This window comes from Ptiloglossa arizonensis, chromosome 8 (genome assembly GCF_051014685.1).
Source record: "Ptiloglossa arizonensis isolate GNS036 chromosome 8, iyPtiAriz1_principal, whole genome shotgun sequence".
In the NCBI taxonomy this organism is placed as follows: Eukaryota; Metazoa; Arthropoda; class Insecta; order Hymenoptera; family Colletidae; genus Ptiloglossa; species Ptiloglossa arizonensis.
The window spans coordinates 16405669-16422367 of NC_135055.1; the positions used below are offsets into that span (position 1 = coordinate 16405669).

Genomic DNA, 16699 nt, shown 5'->3' on the forward strand with positions numbered 1-16699 from the left:
CTCGTTTTTTTGTGTATGGTATGTACCTAAATCTTGAAACGAAAAACATCGACAGATGGCTCAAGATCATGTTATGACTAATATTTCTAGTTTTACTTATGCAGATATATAAGAATCATAATACTTAATAATAAGTGCGAATACAGGATAGAAGATAATGAGCATAAGGACAATATTTCCGAATATGAATTGAATCTGAAGTTACAGTTTCGTAAATTTGTGCATCGGGGTAAATAGCGAATGAAACATGGCGTTTGTTTCTTTCATATGTTCCGAAGATATTGCTTCTTGATTTTTTCTTACGGATATTCAATTATCGTCGAGAACAGGGTTCCGATGCATTGAAGCCTTTTTTTCTTTGTAACACTTTATCACAAGCGTGCAAACAGTCAATGCTTATTTGTCATTTACTTCATGAGTTTTGAAAAATGAAGAAAGATATTCTTACTTGTGTCTTTTGAGATGTGGGACATTTTTGAAATACTGAAGAATACAACATGACGTCCCGTAGTTATACAAAGTCTTACAGCCGTAAGGTCAACAGTGTCACACCTGGGAGTATTCAATTTGATAAGCTTTTTAGAGAAAATAGTAATCGTCCTTCTGCTGCTAAATCAGCAGGCACTGTTGGAAAATGGGGTATAACGTCGTTTACATCTATCAGGAGTACGAATATCAATGGTACGCACCTTTTTTATCAATGGAAATTTCATATTCTATTTATTATATTATACATATGTATATATTTATACATATGTGTGCATTTTTAAATAATATTAACTAAGCATTCAATATTTGCTGATAAGAATAATTGCACAAAGAAGACAAATATGATATTACTTCATTTTGTATATCGTATTCAATACATTCTATTGTGAAAAGTATAATTTTTCTGAAATATAGAGATATTTTACATATGCCATTTATTTAAAAATAAGTTAATAATTTAAGAAAACACTTGATCCAATTATCATTATTTTTTTAGAAAGATTATATTTTTATGTTGCAACAAATAATAATGTCATTTTATTTTTAGGAAGAAGAGATGATATTCATAACACATTTGGTGCAAAAAGAATAAAACTTGATTATGGAAATCAGAATGCTCGTGTAAATTCTGGGAAAGATCCATTTTCATTTGAAACTGATCCTGACAATAAACCAGATGTTGCAACACCAGTTGTTAAACCTAAGAAATTTTTTAAAAGTAGGAATGTTCCACCTGCGATAGAAGAATCTCGTCAGGATGTGGCAATATACAGACAAGTACCTGATTCACATTATGGTAGAGCTCGTGCTCAAAAAAACCCCCATCAGCCACCACCAAAACAATCTTTACCAAAAGTATCAAGTGTTCCAGCTAAAAAAGTAACAGATATTTTAGATGGAACCAGCGATGATGCTCCTATTAGAGAAGAAGGAAAACCACCTATTGTATTACGAATATGCAAGGGTACGGCACGGCTAGTTTGTGGAAATGTACAAAACACACAAGACTCTGAACCTGAAACGTATAGAATTTCCACACCACTAATTAGTCCTACAAAAGTAGACATTGAACGTAAGAATTTGAATACAGATGCATCAAAATCTGATCAAAAAACAATTCGTTCTCACCAACCTATTATTTCTACAGTGTCAATACCCTTAGAAAATTCAGAGATGAGGAGAACTACTCGTAGTCGAGCAAAAAATTTGCATTTAGATTTACCAACATCTTCTGTTGTATCTACAACACCAGTAACTCCTAATTCACATAGTTCTGGTCTTTCTTTAACTCTTAGAAAATCTGTTACTGATTCCAATAACACATTAATATCTCATTATGATATTGTTAAGACTGATTGTGGTTCAACATACACTTGCAAACCAGCAATTGAACCACTAATTGGGCGTGATCAACCACTGCCAACTACAACTCAAGAATTAATTGATATATTATCAAGTGACTCTGATCCTATGCAAACAAGACCAATGATAATAAATGCACCAGAAACTGAAAGAAATACAGAAGTTGTTCCGGATGTAGTTCAACATTGTTCAATAGATATTCCAACAAATGAAGTAGTCTCTGGATCTACTTCACAACCTAACCCAGAAGTTGAACCAGAACTAGCAGCAGAATTAAAGCCAGAACTAAAATCAGAACTAGAAGCAGAACCTAAATCTAAACTTGAACCTGAACCTGAACTTGAACCCAAACCTGAACCTGAACTAGAACCTGAGCCTGAGCCTGAACCTGAACCTGCACCTGCACCTGCACCTGCACCTGAACCTGAACCTGAACCTAAAACTGGGCTTGAACCTGAACCTGGGCTTGAACCTGAACCTGAGCCTGAACTTGAGCCTGAACCTGAGCCTGAACCTGAACCTGAACTTGGGCCTGAACCTGAACCTGAACCTGAACCTGAACCTGAACCTGAACCTGAACCTGATCTTGATCCTGATCCTGATACAGAAACAGAAACGGAACAAGTAGTTTGTACAAATGATAATGATATAGCTAGAGCTAAAACTTTAGTTGATCAAGATTGGTTCTCTGGAAGTGATGATAGTGAAGGTGTTAGTGGAAATGTAGAAAGTGATATAGCATTACATGTAACAAGTACAGTGTCTGAATCACAGCCACCAAATATTCCATCCACAACTGTTCAGAAACCTGCTACCAAAAAGGGTAGTATTTTTAAGAGTCGTTCAACAGGTGCAACAAATGGAAATAAAAGACGGGCACTATACAAACATAAGTGGTGTGACAGTGATAAAGAATCTAATACTACAGATACTCCTAATGTTGGAAGTACTACACCAATTATTGCTTCAGGTTCTCATAGTAGTACAGGGACTGTAGCATATGAAGAAGAATTTGATCCTTCACAATTAACAAGAGTTGTGACATATCCTGAAGCTGATACAGGCTTTGAAGATGAATCAGATGCTATAACAAGCATTCGTTGTGGCAAGAAAGTTAAGGGAGTATGTATACTAGCAAACAAACTATTATATCCTATAGTAATTAGATTGTAGTAACAAAAAAGTAATATATTAATCTTTTAATAATTATCTTATTATGTTATAAGAAAATATTTTAACAACTTGTTTTTATCAGCTAAGAAATTAAAAACAATATGTATAAAGTTATATATTTACTCTAAATATGATACCAAATAATATTTATTTTATAGTTCTATACTGTAGTAAAAAATGTGAAAAAAGCTCATCAAATTCAAGAAAGTGGAGAATTTCAAGAATTTAATGATGATGTTGAATATATATTAGACACTTTAAGAGAAAACAATCCAAATGCTACTCGTTGCCTTTCAGCTATACGATTAGCAAGCAAATGTATGGCACCTGCATTTCGTATGCATGTGCGTGCTCATGGAACTGTTGCTAAGTTCTTCAAAGCACTTCATGATGCAACTAAGGATCAGGTATACAATTTTATTTTTATATAATATATTGTGCTTCAATTTTATCAATTTTAAAATCTTAAAATGAAATCAAAATCTAAAAAGTATATAAATTTTTTTCCAGAGTCTTGCTTTATGTACAGCAACAGTAATGTTTGTGTTAAGTCAAGATCGTTTAGCTATGGATTTAGACCGTGATTGCTTGGAATTAATGTTAAGTTTATTAGAGTCTGATGCCAGCCATAAAGATGCACTTGATGATTGTGGCCTTAGTCGGGCAGAACTGTTGAAAAATAAAGAAAAAGTACGACAATTATGTGCTGATATTCAAGCTCAAGGACATGCAAAACATTTAAATCTTGATAATATAACTGTAAGCGTTTTCTTCACAATTTAAATAAACAATAAAAAGGTAAATGATAAATATAACCAATCACAAATTATTTTTAATTAGGTTGGTCAACTTGCTATGGAGACACTTCTTAGTCTCACATCAAAACGCGCTGGTGAATGGTTTAAAGAAGAACTTAGAGGATTGGGAGGTTTAGAACACATTGTAAAAACGATTAGAGATTGTCATCGTCATATTAATGCTCAGGATATTAAAAGATCTGGTTGGACAGATCCATTATTAGACAAATTACGTAAAGTTGATAGATGTCTACGTGTATTAGAAAATGTAAGTTAAAAATATTTATGTGAAATGGTACAGATACATTATATTCACAATAAAAAATATTATCAAAGTATCATGTTGTTTCAGGTTACTCATATGAATGAAGAAAATCAAGTATATTTATTAAAATATGAGAATGGAGTTTTAGTAAACACTTTAGCAAACTTGTATTATCTTTGTGGACAAGAAATTCCTATTTATCCAACTATAGATCCAAGTGATAAAACTTCCACTGGTGCTGTTATTAGAGAATGTTTATTTGCTATTATTAAAGTTCTCATCAATCTTACACATCGATTTAATAGACAATGTAAGATTTGATTACATCTACAGTAAATTATTAATAAAAGTCTTTATAGTATATAATAATATATGTTTTATAATTCTTATTTCAGCTTTTGGAAGTAAATCAGTAGGCTCGCAACCAGGTGTCTTAGATTGCAGTCTATATCTTTTATTACGCGTACCCGAATCACTTCCCGAAGAAAAACGTTTTGACATGATGATGTTGGCTTTGATTCTATTGATAAATTTAGTAGAGCAATGTGACGATAATAAACAACTTCTTATTGAATCTAAAGCTCCCCCATCAACAGAAAATATTTTTGATGGTAAATACATTATAAATTTTAAATTACACATTTTTATAACGATATAAACTTAATAATTATACCTATTTTATCTTTTTTATAAAATAGCTGAGGAAAGTGGGGTAGAATCTTTAATTGATCTTTTTTACAAACAAGAAGAATTGGCTCGTGCCGAGGAACAAAAAACGGATGCTATTTTAGATGGTAAAAAAGATTCTGAACAAACAGAGACTGTATCAACAACAACAAAAACTCAAGAAGAATTTATTGAAGAAACTGTTACAAAATGTTTGTATAATTTTAGTTTTAATGAGTATAAAATTTTATGAAGAAATTTAATAAATTTATAAACCATTTTTTTCTTCAGTATTGCAAAAAGCCGGACGTCATATGGAACATACTTTAATAGGAGCATACGTAGTGCTTTTACTTGGTTACTTAATAATGGATAATAAGGTAACAAATTTTAGTCCTTTTGATATAAACGAAATATAAACAGAGCAATATAGATGTATTACAAGTATGAAGCATTAAAAGCAAACATTAAAATAATTTGTATTTATTTCTAGGATTATGAATCGTTGGTACGCAGTAGACTTCCAGATAATAATTTTATTACTATGGTGTCTGTACTTCAGAAATTTTTTAATTTCATGAATTTAACGGCATCGGTAATTATTTTTTAGCCTTTTGTTAAACCTTATTAACATATTATTAATGTATTTAATCGTTTCTAAATATGAAAATAATTTATTGCAGAATGAAGTAAGCAGCTGTGGAATTGCTGCTACTGAAAAGGTGATTAAGTTCCTAAAGATGTCAGATGCCAGAATTGAAGAAGAAAAAAATGAACTACCATTACCAGTGTTAGAAGATCCAAACATAATGCTCGATTTATCTTCATCTTGATTGATATCTCACATACACATTTGACATTTTTTATTACCCTGGCATGCAAAGAGAGCCAAAGTTATATGTGTCCAACGAAGAAAATTCTTTCTATCGCAGTATGAATGGACCTGTTTCATATTGACCATATATTTTGATATATATTTATTCACTTACGTAATTTATTGCTGTACCTTTCATTAAATTCACTTATTTCCCCACTAGCAGTAACAAGTTAGATATTAAGCATAAGTTGTTAATTAATTACGCAGAACCTAATACCATAAAAAACACGCCTTGTAATTACGCATATGACTCACTTAAGTTTTCTGCTGGCGTGTATGTATTATTATTAATTACTCGATTCGCCAATCGATTTTTTAATTTTTCTGACTGTTAAGAAAAGTGACAAGATGTAAACCTCTTGCCAGTTTATAATTTGTTTGCTGTATAATAACGCATAAATTTGAAATTTTACAATTACTTTACAATTTGAGTTTATCTACCTTGTAAGTTCTATCATATGATTGGCGACGTTGGGATTTACCATAACTCATTAAAATTTGAAATAGCATTATTATCTAAGTTTATTTTAATATTAAAATTATACTATAAGCCTTGTAAATGTAAATTTATAAATTATAATTGTATCTTAAATTCACAGTTTCAAGTTATTAGATCCCATTAACAGGCACAGGATTTCATGAACCTCTAATCACATTTTTGCCTGACAAAATAAGGGAAAGAATGAGAGATATATTATATTGTTATGTATATGCAATAAACAAGCTTCGAAAATACAAATCTGTAAAATAAAGCATTTTTTAAATAAAAATAAAATACGTTGTGTATTAGAAAACATAAAAAATAATTTTATCCCATATTAAAAATTTATTTTAATTTCTCTTGCGTTTCTATGCACACTTCTAATTTTGAATTGAATACTTCGACGAATGTTCGAGTATGTAGCATCTGTGACGAACTTCAAGCAAGTTTCTAAATTTGTAATGAGTTGGAAATCTCTATTAAAACTTTGTTTTCGTTCATATGAATATATTACATGTGTATTTTTTTCTTTTAAGTAACTACATATTAACTTAATGATTTTAGTCCTGATTGAAAACTAATACTATAATGAAAATAATATATGAGTAGGATATATAATTTGTCTAAATACAACAAATTTCAAATATGTACAATGCAATTTAGTATTTAATAAATTTATATTGTGGATTTAAGGGTAATAATAATAAAAATAACAATAACAATATAGTAACTGAAGAAATGTTACTTATACAACTTCTTTCGAAGTGAGTATTAATTCACGCGATGTTAATAAGTGATGATCTATCAATTTTAAAGGAAATTGGTCTCAAACTTGATACATTTAAAAATTAATTATTGAGAAACATTATTTTTAATTAAAACTAATATTACTGATTTTCAGACATATTAGAACTCAAATTGTGTTACCATATAAATGGTTAAATGTAACCTTCAATATAGTTAGACTGAGTTCTGAGTCATCATCATCAGATTCGTCTGATTCTGATTCGGAGTTTGGTGATAGAGATAAACAACAAATTAAGAAAACTACAAGCGATAAGATTAATATAAGAGAGAATAACAAAGAGTTTTCAGATCTAATAGATGTACTATTGAAGGTAAATAATTTATTGTTCGTAATTTCAAAGACAAATTAAAAAGGCAAATATTTTGTTGTGTTGTTATATTTACAGAATAAGCCTTCAAAAAATGCAAACATCGGAATTAATTTAAAGGAAAGTAAAAACGATATAGGTAAATTTACGATGTAATTTAAAATGAACAAACTACATTCCTTTAAGAATTTTATAATCTGTTAGAATAAGTTGCATAAGCAAAAATTAATCAGTTATTTATATTAATTAGTATTATTTATAATGAATTCATATTAAGATTACAAATTTTGTTTATAGAGAATTATGTGAAGAAAACAGCTGAAACATTAACTTCAACAGTTGGAGGAGATAAGGACAAAATTTGTTCATTGCTATTAAATAATTTATCTAATATGAAAATGTTTGTATATAATATCTCAAAATTAGATAATATTCATTTTAAACAGTTAAATTATATAAATAATAAAACACTCATGATGTATTTTATTTTAGTGCTTCTTTAGATAAAAAAGATACTATAAATCAATTTAAAAATAAGCAAGAGATGCTTGCAAGTAATATAATAGACAAAATAAAAGTAAATAGATATGAAACAAACAAAACAAAAATGGTTGAAGATGAAAGTAGACAAAATTATAAACCACAAGATGAACAGTCTATAATTCATGCACTATTGAAAGATCAAGTTGCAACAAATAAATATGAAAGTAGACAAAATTATAAACCACAAGATGAAAAGTCTATAATTCATACACTATTGAAAGATCAAGTTGCAATAAATAAACATGAAAAAAACAAAACAAAAATGGTTGAAGATGAAAGTAGACAAAATTATAAACCACAAGATGAACAGTCTATAATTCATGCACTATTGAAAGATCAAGTTGCAACAAATAAATATGAAAGTAGACAAAATTATAAACCACAAGATGAACAGTCTATAATTCATGCACTATTGAAAGATCAAGTTGCAACAAATAAATATGAAAGTAGACAAAATTATAAACCACAAGATGAACCATCTATAATTAATGCACTATTGAAAGATCAAGTTGCAATAAATAAACATGAAAGAAACAAAGCAAAAATGGTTGAAGATGAAAGTAGACAAAATTATAAACCACAAGATGAACCATCTATAATTAATGCACTATTGAAAGATCAAGTTGCAATAAATAAACATGAAAGAAACAAAACAAAAATGGTTGAAGATGAAAGTAGACAAAATTATAAACCACAAGATGAACAGTCTATAATTCATACACTATTGAAAGATCAAGTTGCAATAAAGAAATATGAAAGTAGACAAAATTATAAACCACAAGATGAACCATCTATAATTAATGCACTATTGAAAGATCAAGTTGCAATAAAGAAATATGAAAGTAGACAAAATTATAAACCACAAGAAGAACAAAAAGGAGAGTCTATAATTGAAACACTAATGAAAGATCGAGTTGAATTCAATAAATATAGAAGACACAAAACAAAAATGGTTAAAGACACAGATTTAGACATAGATAGTCTAAATTTTGAATCACAAGAGGAACTATTTATAAGGTATTATATTTCATATTATTTATAAGAAATCAAAATATTTAAATATTTACTATAAAATTTGTAGTAATAATCAGCATGGATCAACAGAAAACGATATATTACTTTCAAAAAATTTAGAGAATTTGACAAGTACAGAAAGTGTTCCTGTACTCAAAACATGGGATGCATGTGAGGCAGAATCATTTAAATTCTTCACAAAACATTATCCTGAAAATGCATTTCAAGAAATGATTCAGTGGACTGATGAAGGAAAATTATGGAAATTTCCCATTAACAATGAACAAGGTATTGACACAAAAATTGTCAGCTACATTGTCTTTTTCTTACTTACTTTTTATTTCTCATATTAAATAGTTGTAAATAAAAGAGTATCTTTGTATAATATAGGAATGGAAGAGGAACAGAATGTGCATTTTTCAGAACATATATTTTTAGAGCGCCATTTGATAGGGTGGTGTCCTACCAAAGGTCCAATACGACATTTTATGGAATTGGTGTGCAATGGGCTTTCAAAAAATCCATATATGACAGTTCAAGAAAAATTTGATCATATAATGTGGTATAAAGAATATTTTGAAAGTAATAACGATTTATTAGAGAAATTAGGGATTGGAACAATTGTTCCAGTTAATGATAAAAAACAAATTGCGATAGAGTAATAATATTAACTTTCCAGAATGTATTAGTTTAATCAAATAATAAAAGAGTTTGTATACATGTATTGTATCCCTAATCAATTTATTCTTTAAAAAGTACTAGTATTTTTTTACATATATTTTAGTTTCAGTGTATCTTAATATTTACTGTGTTATTAATTATGTTTCTAAAAAGAAATTTTATAAATTATAGTAATACTTAGCGAGTTTAATAAGATTCTTAAATGCGAAGGAATGAATAGCGGAAATAAGAATAAACGATTAAGTTATCCTTTTAAGCATAAGGTCAATCTAATCTTACTTAAATTAGTTCGTGAAATATATCACAAGGGAGCGTACTAGTCTCGATTGCATCTTTATTTTCTGTTTTAGGTTAACTTAACATACATTCGTCGTTTACAACATATAAAATTTGTGATAAAAAATGATCGAGATAGAAAACATTCAAAATGGATTGCGTTCAGACGGTAGACGTGCATTGGAATTAAAACAAATTCGTGTAAGAATGGGAGTTTTTGGTCAAGCTGATGGTAGTTCTTATATTGAACATGGTAATACTAAGGTTTTAGCTACAGTCTATGGTCCACATCAGGTTAGTATTTAATTTCCTTATCATTAGCGTATACAAAAATTTTGAAATTGATTAATTTTGAAAAACTGTCATATTTTACTTATGTTATAATTGTATAGCCACGAGGTTCTATGGGAAGAAGTACGAGTAAAGTTACCAAAGGCATAGTGAATTGTCAATATAGCATGGCAGTATTTAGTTTATCTTCTGGAGAACGCAAACGAAAACCAAGAGGTGACCGAAGTTCACAAGAAAGATCACTTCAGTTGAGACATGCTATGGAAGCAATAATACATTTAGAATTATATCCACGTTCACAAATAGATATTTATGTAGAAGTGTTGCAAGTTGATGGAAGTGACTATTGTGCATCTGTAAATGCAGCTACTCTTGCATTGATTGATGCTGGAATTCCTATTAAGGTATGACATAATAGTAACTAAAAAGCTTTCTCATAATTTTGGTTAAAACAAATTTTGTTTACTAAATTATTTGTTATTCTTGTCTCACAGAATTATGCTATAGGCTGCACTGTAACATTAATCAACATACCATCTTTAGAAGATGAAGATAAAACAATAGGGACAGGAGTATTAGATGCAAATTATGCAGAAGAATGTGCTCCTGGTGTTACTCTCTCCGTTGTTGCATTACCAGATAGTGATATTACATCAAAAGACGGCTTAATAGTAGTAGCACAGGGAGCAGGACAAAGATTACATTTGTCATATCTTGAGTCCTTGAAAGCACGTGTATTACATGGATGCCAAGATATAAAAGCTATTTTAGATCGTTCTGTTAGGCATTATTTAACAGAAAAGTCTCTTCCTTCTCTTTTTCATGTTACATTAGATTAGTAATTAAGATAGAAAAATTGTACACAAAGGATATATTATGAACAATATATTTAAACATTTTTTTCATAAAAAATTATATACAAAAACTTCTTTAAAAAAATGATATTTCTCCTGGAAAAAATTTGTATTTTTTGTTGTGTAGTTTATTTATATTTTGTACAAATTGTCTTCTTTCTACACAAAATAACTGCTTATCTCCTAAGTTTACATCTCAAACTTTAGCTTTAGGGTATTTTTCCATAATCATGCCCACACCCTACAATTTATACAATATATATATATACACATATATTTGTTAGAATTAATTTCTTTAATATAGCATTAAAATGAAGAGAAATATGAGAATAATATTAAAGTATTTTTACAATTTTCTTACCTGTCCACCAGCTGCACAAGCTGCGATTAATCCAAATTGTTGATCTTCTTTAATAAGTCGATTAGCAGTATGCGTAGCTAATCGAACTCCAGTTGCACCAAATGGATGCCCTATTGATAAAGACCCACCCCATGCATTCCATTTATTAAGATCTGGTATTCCTATTTTCTCAGATTTACCTAAATAGTTTTGCGCAAACCAATCGGAATCTAGTGCTTTTAAATTGGCTAAAATTTGTCCAGCAAAGGCTTCGTGTATTTCCCATACACCAATATCTTTTACATTTAATTTAGCTTTTTCTAATACCTGTAACATATGTTATTGTTATATTAAAAAAGATATATTTTAAATGAAATATTGAACAATTTTTAATATATATAAAATAATGAATTTTTTAACCTTCGGTATTGCATATGTTGGTCCTAAAAGTAATTGATCAATTGGATCTTGAGAGACATAAGTGAAATTTCTTAAGTATGCTTTTGGAGTAAGGCCAAGCTGATGAGCTCTCTCTTCCGTCATTATTAAAGCTGCTGATGCTCCATCAGTTAAGAAAGAAGCATTAGCTGCAGTTACTCCTCCATATGGTTTGACAAATGCTGGTTTCAATTTTTTTAATTGTTCAAGTGTAGAAACACGAATTCCATTATCTTTATCTACTACTTGATTCACATTTGGGACTGAAAAAGATATTAGGATTAAATAAATAATTATTATTACTGCAATTTAAATGTCATTACCTTTGTAAGGGCTTACATCTGTAAAATGTCCTTCCTGTTGTGCTTTAGCAGCTAAAGTATGTGAACGTAAAGCGTAGTCATCCTGTTCTTGTCTTGATATATTAAATGCTGCTGCTAATCTATCACCACTATGTCCCATTACCTCCCCACTAGAAAATTCTGCAATGGCAGGCAACTGTAATTATATATAATTCTTGTAAAATATATTATATAAATGTTTTCAAACCATAATTTTATCATAAGGGATAACATACTTCTGGTTGAAAATGTGCCGGTGTAATGCTACCAAGAAGACTTAATTTTTGTCCAATTGTTTTTGCTTTATTAGCTTGCAACATTAAAGATCGCATATGTCGACTATGTCTAATTGGTATGTCTGACATGAATTCAACTCCACCCGCAATAATTACATCATATACACCACAAGCAATGAAACCCATACCAGTTGTAAGAGCTTGATTACTACTAATGCATGCCATAGTTACTGTATGTGCAGGAGTACGATCACTGTATCCAGCTGCTAAAGCTGCTTCTCTGGCAATATTTGAAGTTCGTACTTCTTGCATTACTGTACCATAAACTATATATTCAACTACTTCTTTGGAAAATCCAATTTTTTTTTGTAAGGCCCTTGTAATGAGACATATGTTATAATAATATACTTTTCTAATATGAAAAATGAAATGGTATGTATCAAAAGTGACTTACACTAATGAATGTTTTGCAAGATCATATGCTATTAAGTTTTTATAACTTGTTCCAGATTGTAAAAATGGTGTTCTAACACCATCGATGAATACTATATTCTTAGCAGCATTGTTACTTTTAGTTGCATATGATTTATTTACTACTACTCCCCAATAATTTGTAACAATACCTAATGCGAAAAATAAATTATATTGTCATTTCCAAGAAAATCATATTTTGGCAAATTACGATTTTTAATTAATCATATTACGTGTTAACATAAGTAAAAAAAAAAAAACATTACTAATAATGTGTATTAAATTATGCATATATCGAATATTTTATTATGACTATTAGACAATTCTAGCTTTGAGACTTTCAATATTGTACTTTGTACCCACATTATTGAAAATATCAATATGCATCATGGTCAAATTACATTTAATCTACTATATTATAAAATAATTTACCATACCATATTTAACAAATCCTTGCTTCGTTATGAAATTATTTTTTACGAAAGAAAACATTTTTGTAATTAATTCGAATTTTATTATTTCAGTTCGATGTCTGTATATGTTACAAGTAGGAATACCGGCGAGAAACGAGTTGGACTTGACAATTATGTACTTTGCCCTACATTCTGGTCGTGTTCTCAATGGATTTGTATAATAATTGCGTATTTCACTAGCAATGAGTAATATTATTACATAGAAACAAGCCCAAATTGAGTGCGGGAAAACTGACAGACTTTCCCGCGTACGATCTTGTATGTACGAACAATTTACACAACTGTTTAACAAAATACTAATTTGATGCAGTTTCAGAATGAGTTTAATGCGCTCCATTGTGGAACGTGAAAAAGGATCTGGTAATTCATTTTTAAAAGTTTTAAGTTGTAAGGAATTTAAACAAGTTATAGATATTAAGTAACAGGTTATATGCAACAGAATCTAGTGTCGCAATTATTATAACATTGAGGACGATACTTGTGCATTTTACATATAATATTGATTTTTAGAAATTAAAAAAGTATAAAACTAATTTATATTTCTTTTTTCAGCATTGATACGTGATTATGATATTGCCCTATATCGTTTGAAATGTTATCAAACCGACGTCTATCGTGGTATAACGCCAAATACGAATGCGTTGGATTTTAATCCAGAACCACCGGTTTTTGCTTGTCGATTTTGTACTACAGAAGGATATCAACAAATAATTGCTTTAGCAAATGAAGATGGAAAAATTGCTCTACAAGATACAAGTATTAAAGAGGCATCCAATCAACCATTGGAAGGAACTCAGGTATTATCACTACGTAATATTAAATTACCACAAATGTAAAGTATTAACAAGATAAATGTAAATCATTTTATCATGTCACCTAATAGATTATGCAAATTTAATACATTTTCTTTCTTTAAAATTTTGAAGAAAACAGTAATATAAAATATATTATTGATCATATATAAATAATAAATAAAGATAATTTTAACAAATTGTTATGTTTCAGGCACATTGCAATGCAATATTCGATGTTGCTTGGATGCCTGGTGAATTAAAATTAGTCACTGCATCTGGAGATCACACAGCTAGATTATGGGATGTATCTGGTTCTGAAATAAAACAAATTGATTATTTCCATGCTCATACAAGAAGTGTTAAGACTGCAGTATTTCGTTATCAAGATCAGGGTATACTTTTAATTTTTAATGTGTTTTGTAAGGTTTCAAAAGTAATACCAGAAATCAAAATTGGGTTTAAAAATAATATTTTAGCTGTGTTCGCTACAGGAGCTAGAGATGGTTCTATAATGGTATGGGATATTAGAGCCAACCATTATGAGCATCGTAAACCGGATAATTGTATTTCAAATGCGCATAATGTTGGAACCATAGGTAATATGCGACAACGTAGAGCACTTAGTCATGCATCTAGGGCACAAAGTATTACAGGTTTGGCATTTCAAGATGATGTCACCTTACTCTCATGTGCAGCTGGTGATGGGTAAGTTTATTTGTATTAATAGGTTTTCATAATATGAACGGACAAAATAATATGTATAACTATTATAGTTTAATAAAAGTGTGGGATTTGCGGAAAAATTATACTGTGCACAAAAAAGATCCTGTACCTAAGCATACAATGAACTATACTGGGCATAGTACAAGAAATGGATTTTCATCATTGTTAATATGTCCTGCTAGAATGACATTGTATGCAAGTTGTATGGATAATATTATATACGCGTATAATATATCATCATATAATCCTAAACCCAGTAAGTATAATAACAAAGTGTAATATTATTGATCTTAAATAATAAAACAATATTAGCATATGCACTGCCTTTGCATATTAGTTGCAGAATTTTATGGACATCAAAATTGTACATATTATGTTAAGACTTGTTTAAGTCCCGATGGACGTTATATAGCGAGTGGTTCTAGTGATGAACTTGCATATATTTGGCGTACAAATAAGCCAGGAGCACCTGTAGTGCAACTCTCTGGTCACACTGAAGAAGTTACTTGCATTGCATGGTGCAACATTGGAGAAACTAAAGTATTAACAAAAGTCTAAATTATATTTTTCTAGTATTAATAACATTTGTGTTCATACTTAACATATTTTGTATCTAATATTTAAAAAAATTTTGTAGATAGTAACATGTTCTGATGATTCGTGCCATAGAATTTGGAGAGTTGGTTATGAACACAAAATAGACAATGAAGAAGTACAAATACGAGGTCATGCAGAAGTTGTTCTTAATAAAAACCCTTTAGAAAACTTGAAATTAGAAACTACACCGACTGTTACTCGACGTTGGATTGTATCTCAGGAACATACTCCAGGATCTGATACAACACCTAGTGCGTGATTATAAGATCATATAAATATTATATTTTATTACATATATTAGTTTTATTTTTCTTTTAGACGTTACATCTGGACCCAGTTCATCGTCAGATGTTTATAATGAAAATGAAGATGTTCAAAATCAATATAATTCTAGTAGTTCAGTGAAAAGAAATTATCGTCAAATGATGATGGGATCATGGTCTGATGGAAAATTTAAGTCCATTTTGTCACCTATACAAGAGAATCATGAATTTGTCGTAAAACGGGCTCATTTAGAAAATCGTGGTGCACGAAGATTATTTAGCCCAAGTAATGATAATAATTCATTGTTAAATAAAGGCTATGAATCAGATGAACCAAGCACAAGTTCAACTAGTATAGAAAGTAAGAATAGTGCGATTCTCTTTTCGCCTACATTAAATCTTCCAAATTTTGTAATTGACGGTACAGCACCACATTTACTTCAATTATCCCCGGAAAAATACAAAGAAAATGTAGATTGGTTGACAAGAATACGAAGAGAAAAATATGAGCAAAAAGTAGGCAAAACAGTTTCAGAAAAATTATCTAGCCCTGTTTCTCATACAACGCCCGCTAGAAGAAATAGCAGATCACGATCAACAGAACCACAGAAAGTATCTAAAACATCTAAAAGTTTAGCTCCCTCTTTATTAGATTTCTTTAAACTTACTGGGAAGGATTTTGAAACAAATGTGTTATGATGTTGCCAGTGTAATGTTTTCTACAACATTTTAAAAGTAGCAATGAATATTGCTCCTAGCCGGATTGTATTTTAATTGTGTTAATTTTGTATACATATTATTAGAAACATATATTTTATAAAGTAACACATAATACATTCGAAGCGTCGATCAATGAACGTGAGAAGAATTTCAACACGCTTTCTATTGATTAATGTATGGTACCTTACGAAGAATTTAAATCAAATGCATCTAACACAAATTACATAATGTAAGATAAATGGTACCCCAACATAAACATGAGTATTATAAAGTATGTGGAAATAGATTATATACTCAACTGTCATATACTAATGACAATAGTATGAAATGTCTTTTATATGCAATAATAAATTATTTTTATAAAAATATATAATTAACACAAAAAATATTGTAATTCTTTTTACCAATATTTAATATTT

The 16699-nt window shown here is 29.6% G+C and overlaps 5 protein-coding genes across 6 annotated transcripts; 4 read left to right on the forward strand and 1 right to left on the reverse strand.

The window, feature by feature from the left end:
• The first annotated feature begins 33 nt into the window (after positions 1–33).
• Wapl (cohesin release factor wings apart-like) lies at positions 34–6412 on the forward strand. The gene is made up of 11 exons (XM_076318612.1): positions 34–681; positions 1037–2973; positions 3183–3431; positions 3535–3783; positions 3865–4089; positions 4174–4396; positions 4482–4697; positions 4785–4964; positions 5044–5132; positions 5246–5347; positions 5436–6412. Exons 1-11 carry the CDS (start codon positions 498–500, stop codon positions 5583–5585), a joined length of 3804 nt encoding a protein of 1267 aa, XP_076174727.1. The 5' UTR covers positions 34–497; the 3' UTR covers positions 5586–6412.
• A 237-nt stretch (positions 6413–6649) lies between these two features.
• Mrps31 (mitochondrial ribosomal protein S31) lies at positions 6650–9500 on the forward strand. The gene is made up of 7 exons (XM_076317992.1): positions 6650–6874; positions 7012–7228; positions 7304–7364; positions 7523–7625; positions 7718–8785; positions 8850–9070; positions 9173–9500. Exons 1-7 carry the CDS (start codon positions 6849–6851, stop codon positions 9442–9444), a joined length of 1968 nt encoding a protein of 655 aa, XP_076174107.1. The 5' UTR covers positions 6650–6848; the 3' UTR covers positions 9445–9500.
• Positions 9501–9764: 264 nt separating this feature from the next.
• On the forward strand, positions 9765–11131 carry Ski6 (exosome complex component Ski6). The gene is made up of 3 exons (XM_076317997.1): positions 9765–10033; positions 10132–10434; positions 10525–11131. The coding sequence occupies exons 1-3, from the start codon at positions 9866–9868 to the stop codon at positions 10867–10869; spliced, it is 816 nt and encodes a 271-aa protein (XP_076174112.1). The 5' UTR covers positions 9765–9865; the 3' UTR covers positions 10870–11131.
• Positions 10901–13303, reverse strand: Mtpbeta (mitochondrial trifunctional protein beta subunit). The gene is made up of 7 exons (XM_076317996.1): positions 13148–13303; positions 12694–12862; positions 12240–12615; positions 11986–12160; positions 11645–11925; positions 11246–11551; positions 10901–11125 (listed from the first exon to the last, which is right to left on the reverse strand). Exons 1-7 carry the CDS (start codon positions 13200–13202, stop codon positions 11081–11083), a joined length of 1407 nt encoding a protein of 468 aa, XP_076174111.1. The 5' UTR covers positions 13203–13303; the 3' UTR covers positions 10901–11080.
• L(2)dtl (WD40 domain-containing protein denticleless) lies at positions 13302–16626 on the forward strand. 2 transcript variants are annotated; one of them, XM_076317995.1, is made up of 9 exons: positions 13302–13441; positions 13500–13543; positions 13736–13980; positions 14189–14369; positions 14454–14682; positions 14751–14956; positions 15038–15240; positions 15338–15548; positions 15616–16626. In XM_076317995.1, the coding sequence occupies exons 2-9, from the start codon at positions 13501–13503 to the stop codon at positions 16257–16259; spliced, it is 1962 nt and encodes a 653-aa protein (XP_076174110.1). In that variant the 5' UTR covers positions 13302–13441; position 13500; the 3' UTR covers positions 16260–16626. The 2 variants fall into 2 exon arrangements, with proteins under 2 accessions (XP_076174110.1, XP_076174109.1); XM_076317994.1 differs by having other exon boundaries at positions 13315–13543.
• Positions 16627–16699: the final 73 nt, after the last annotated feature.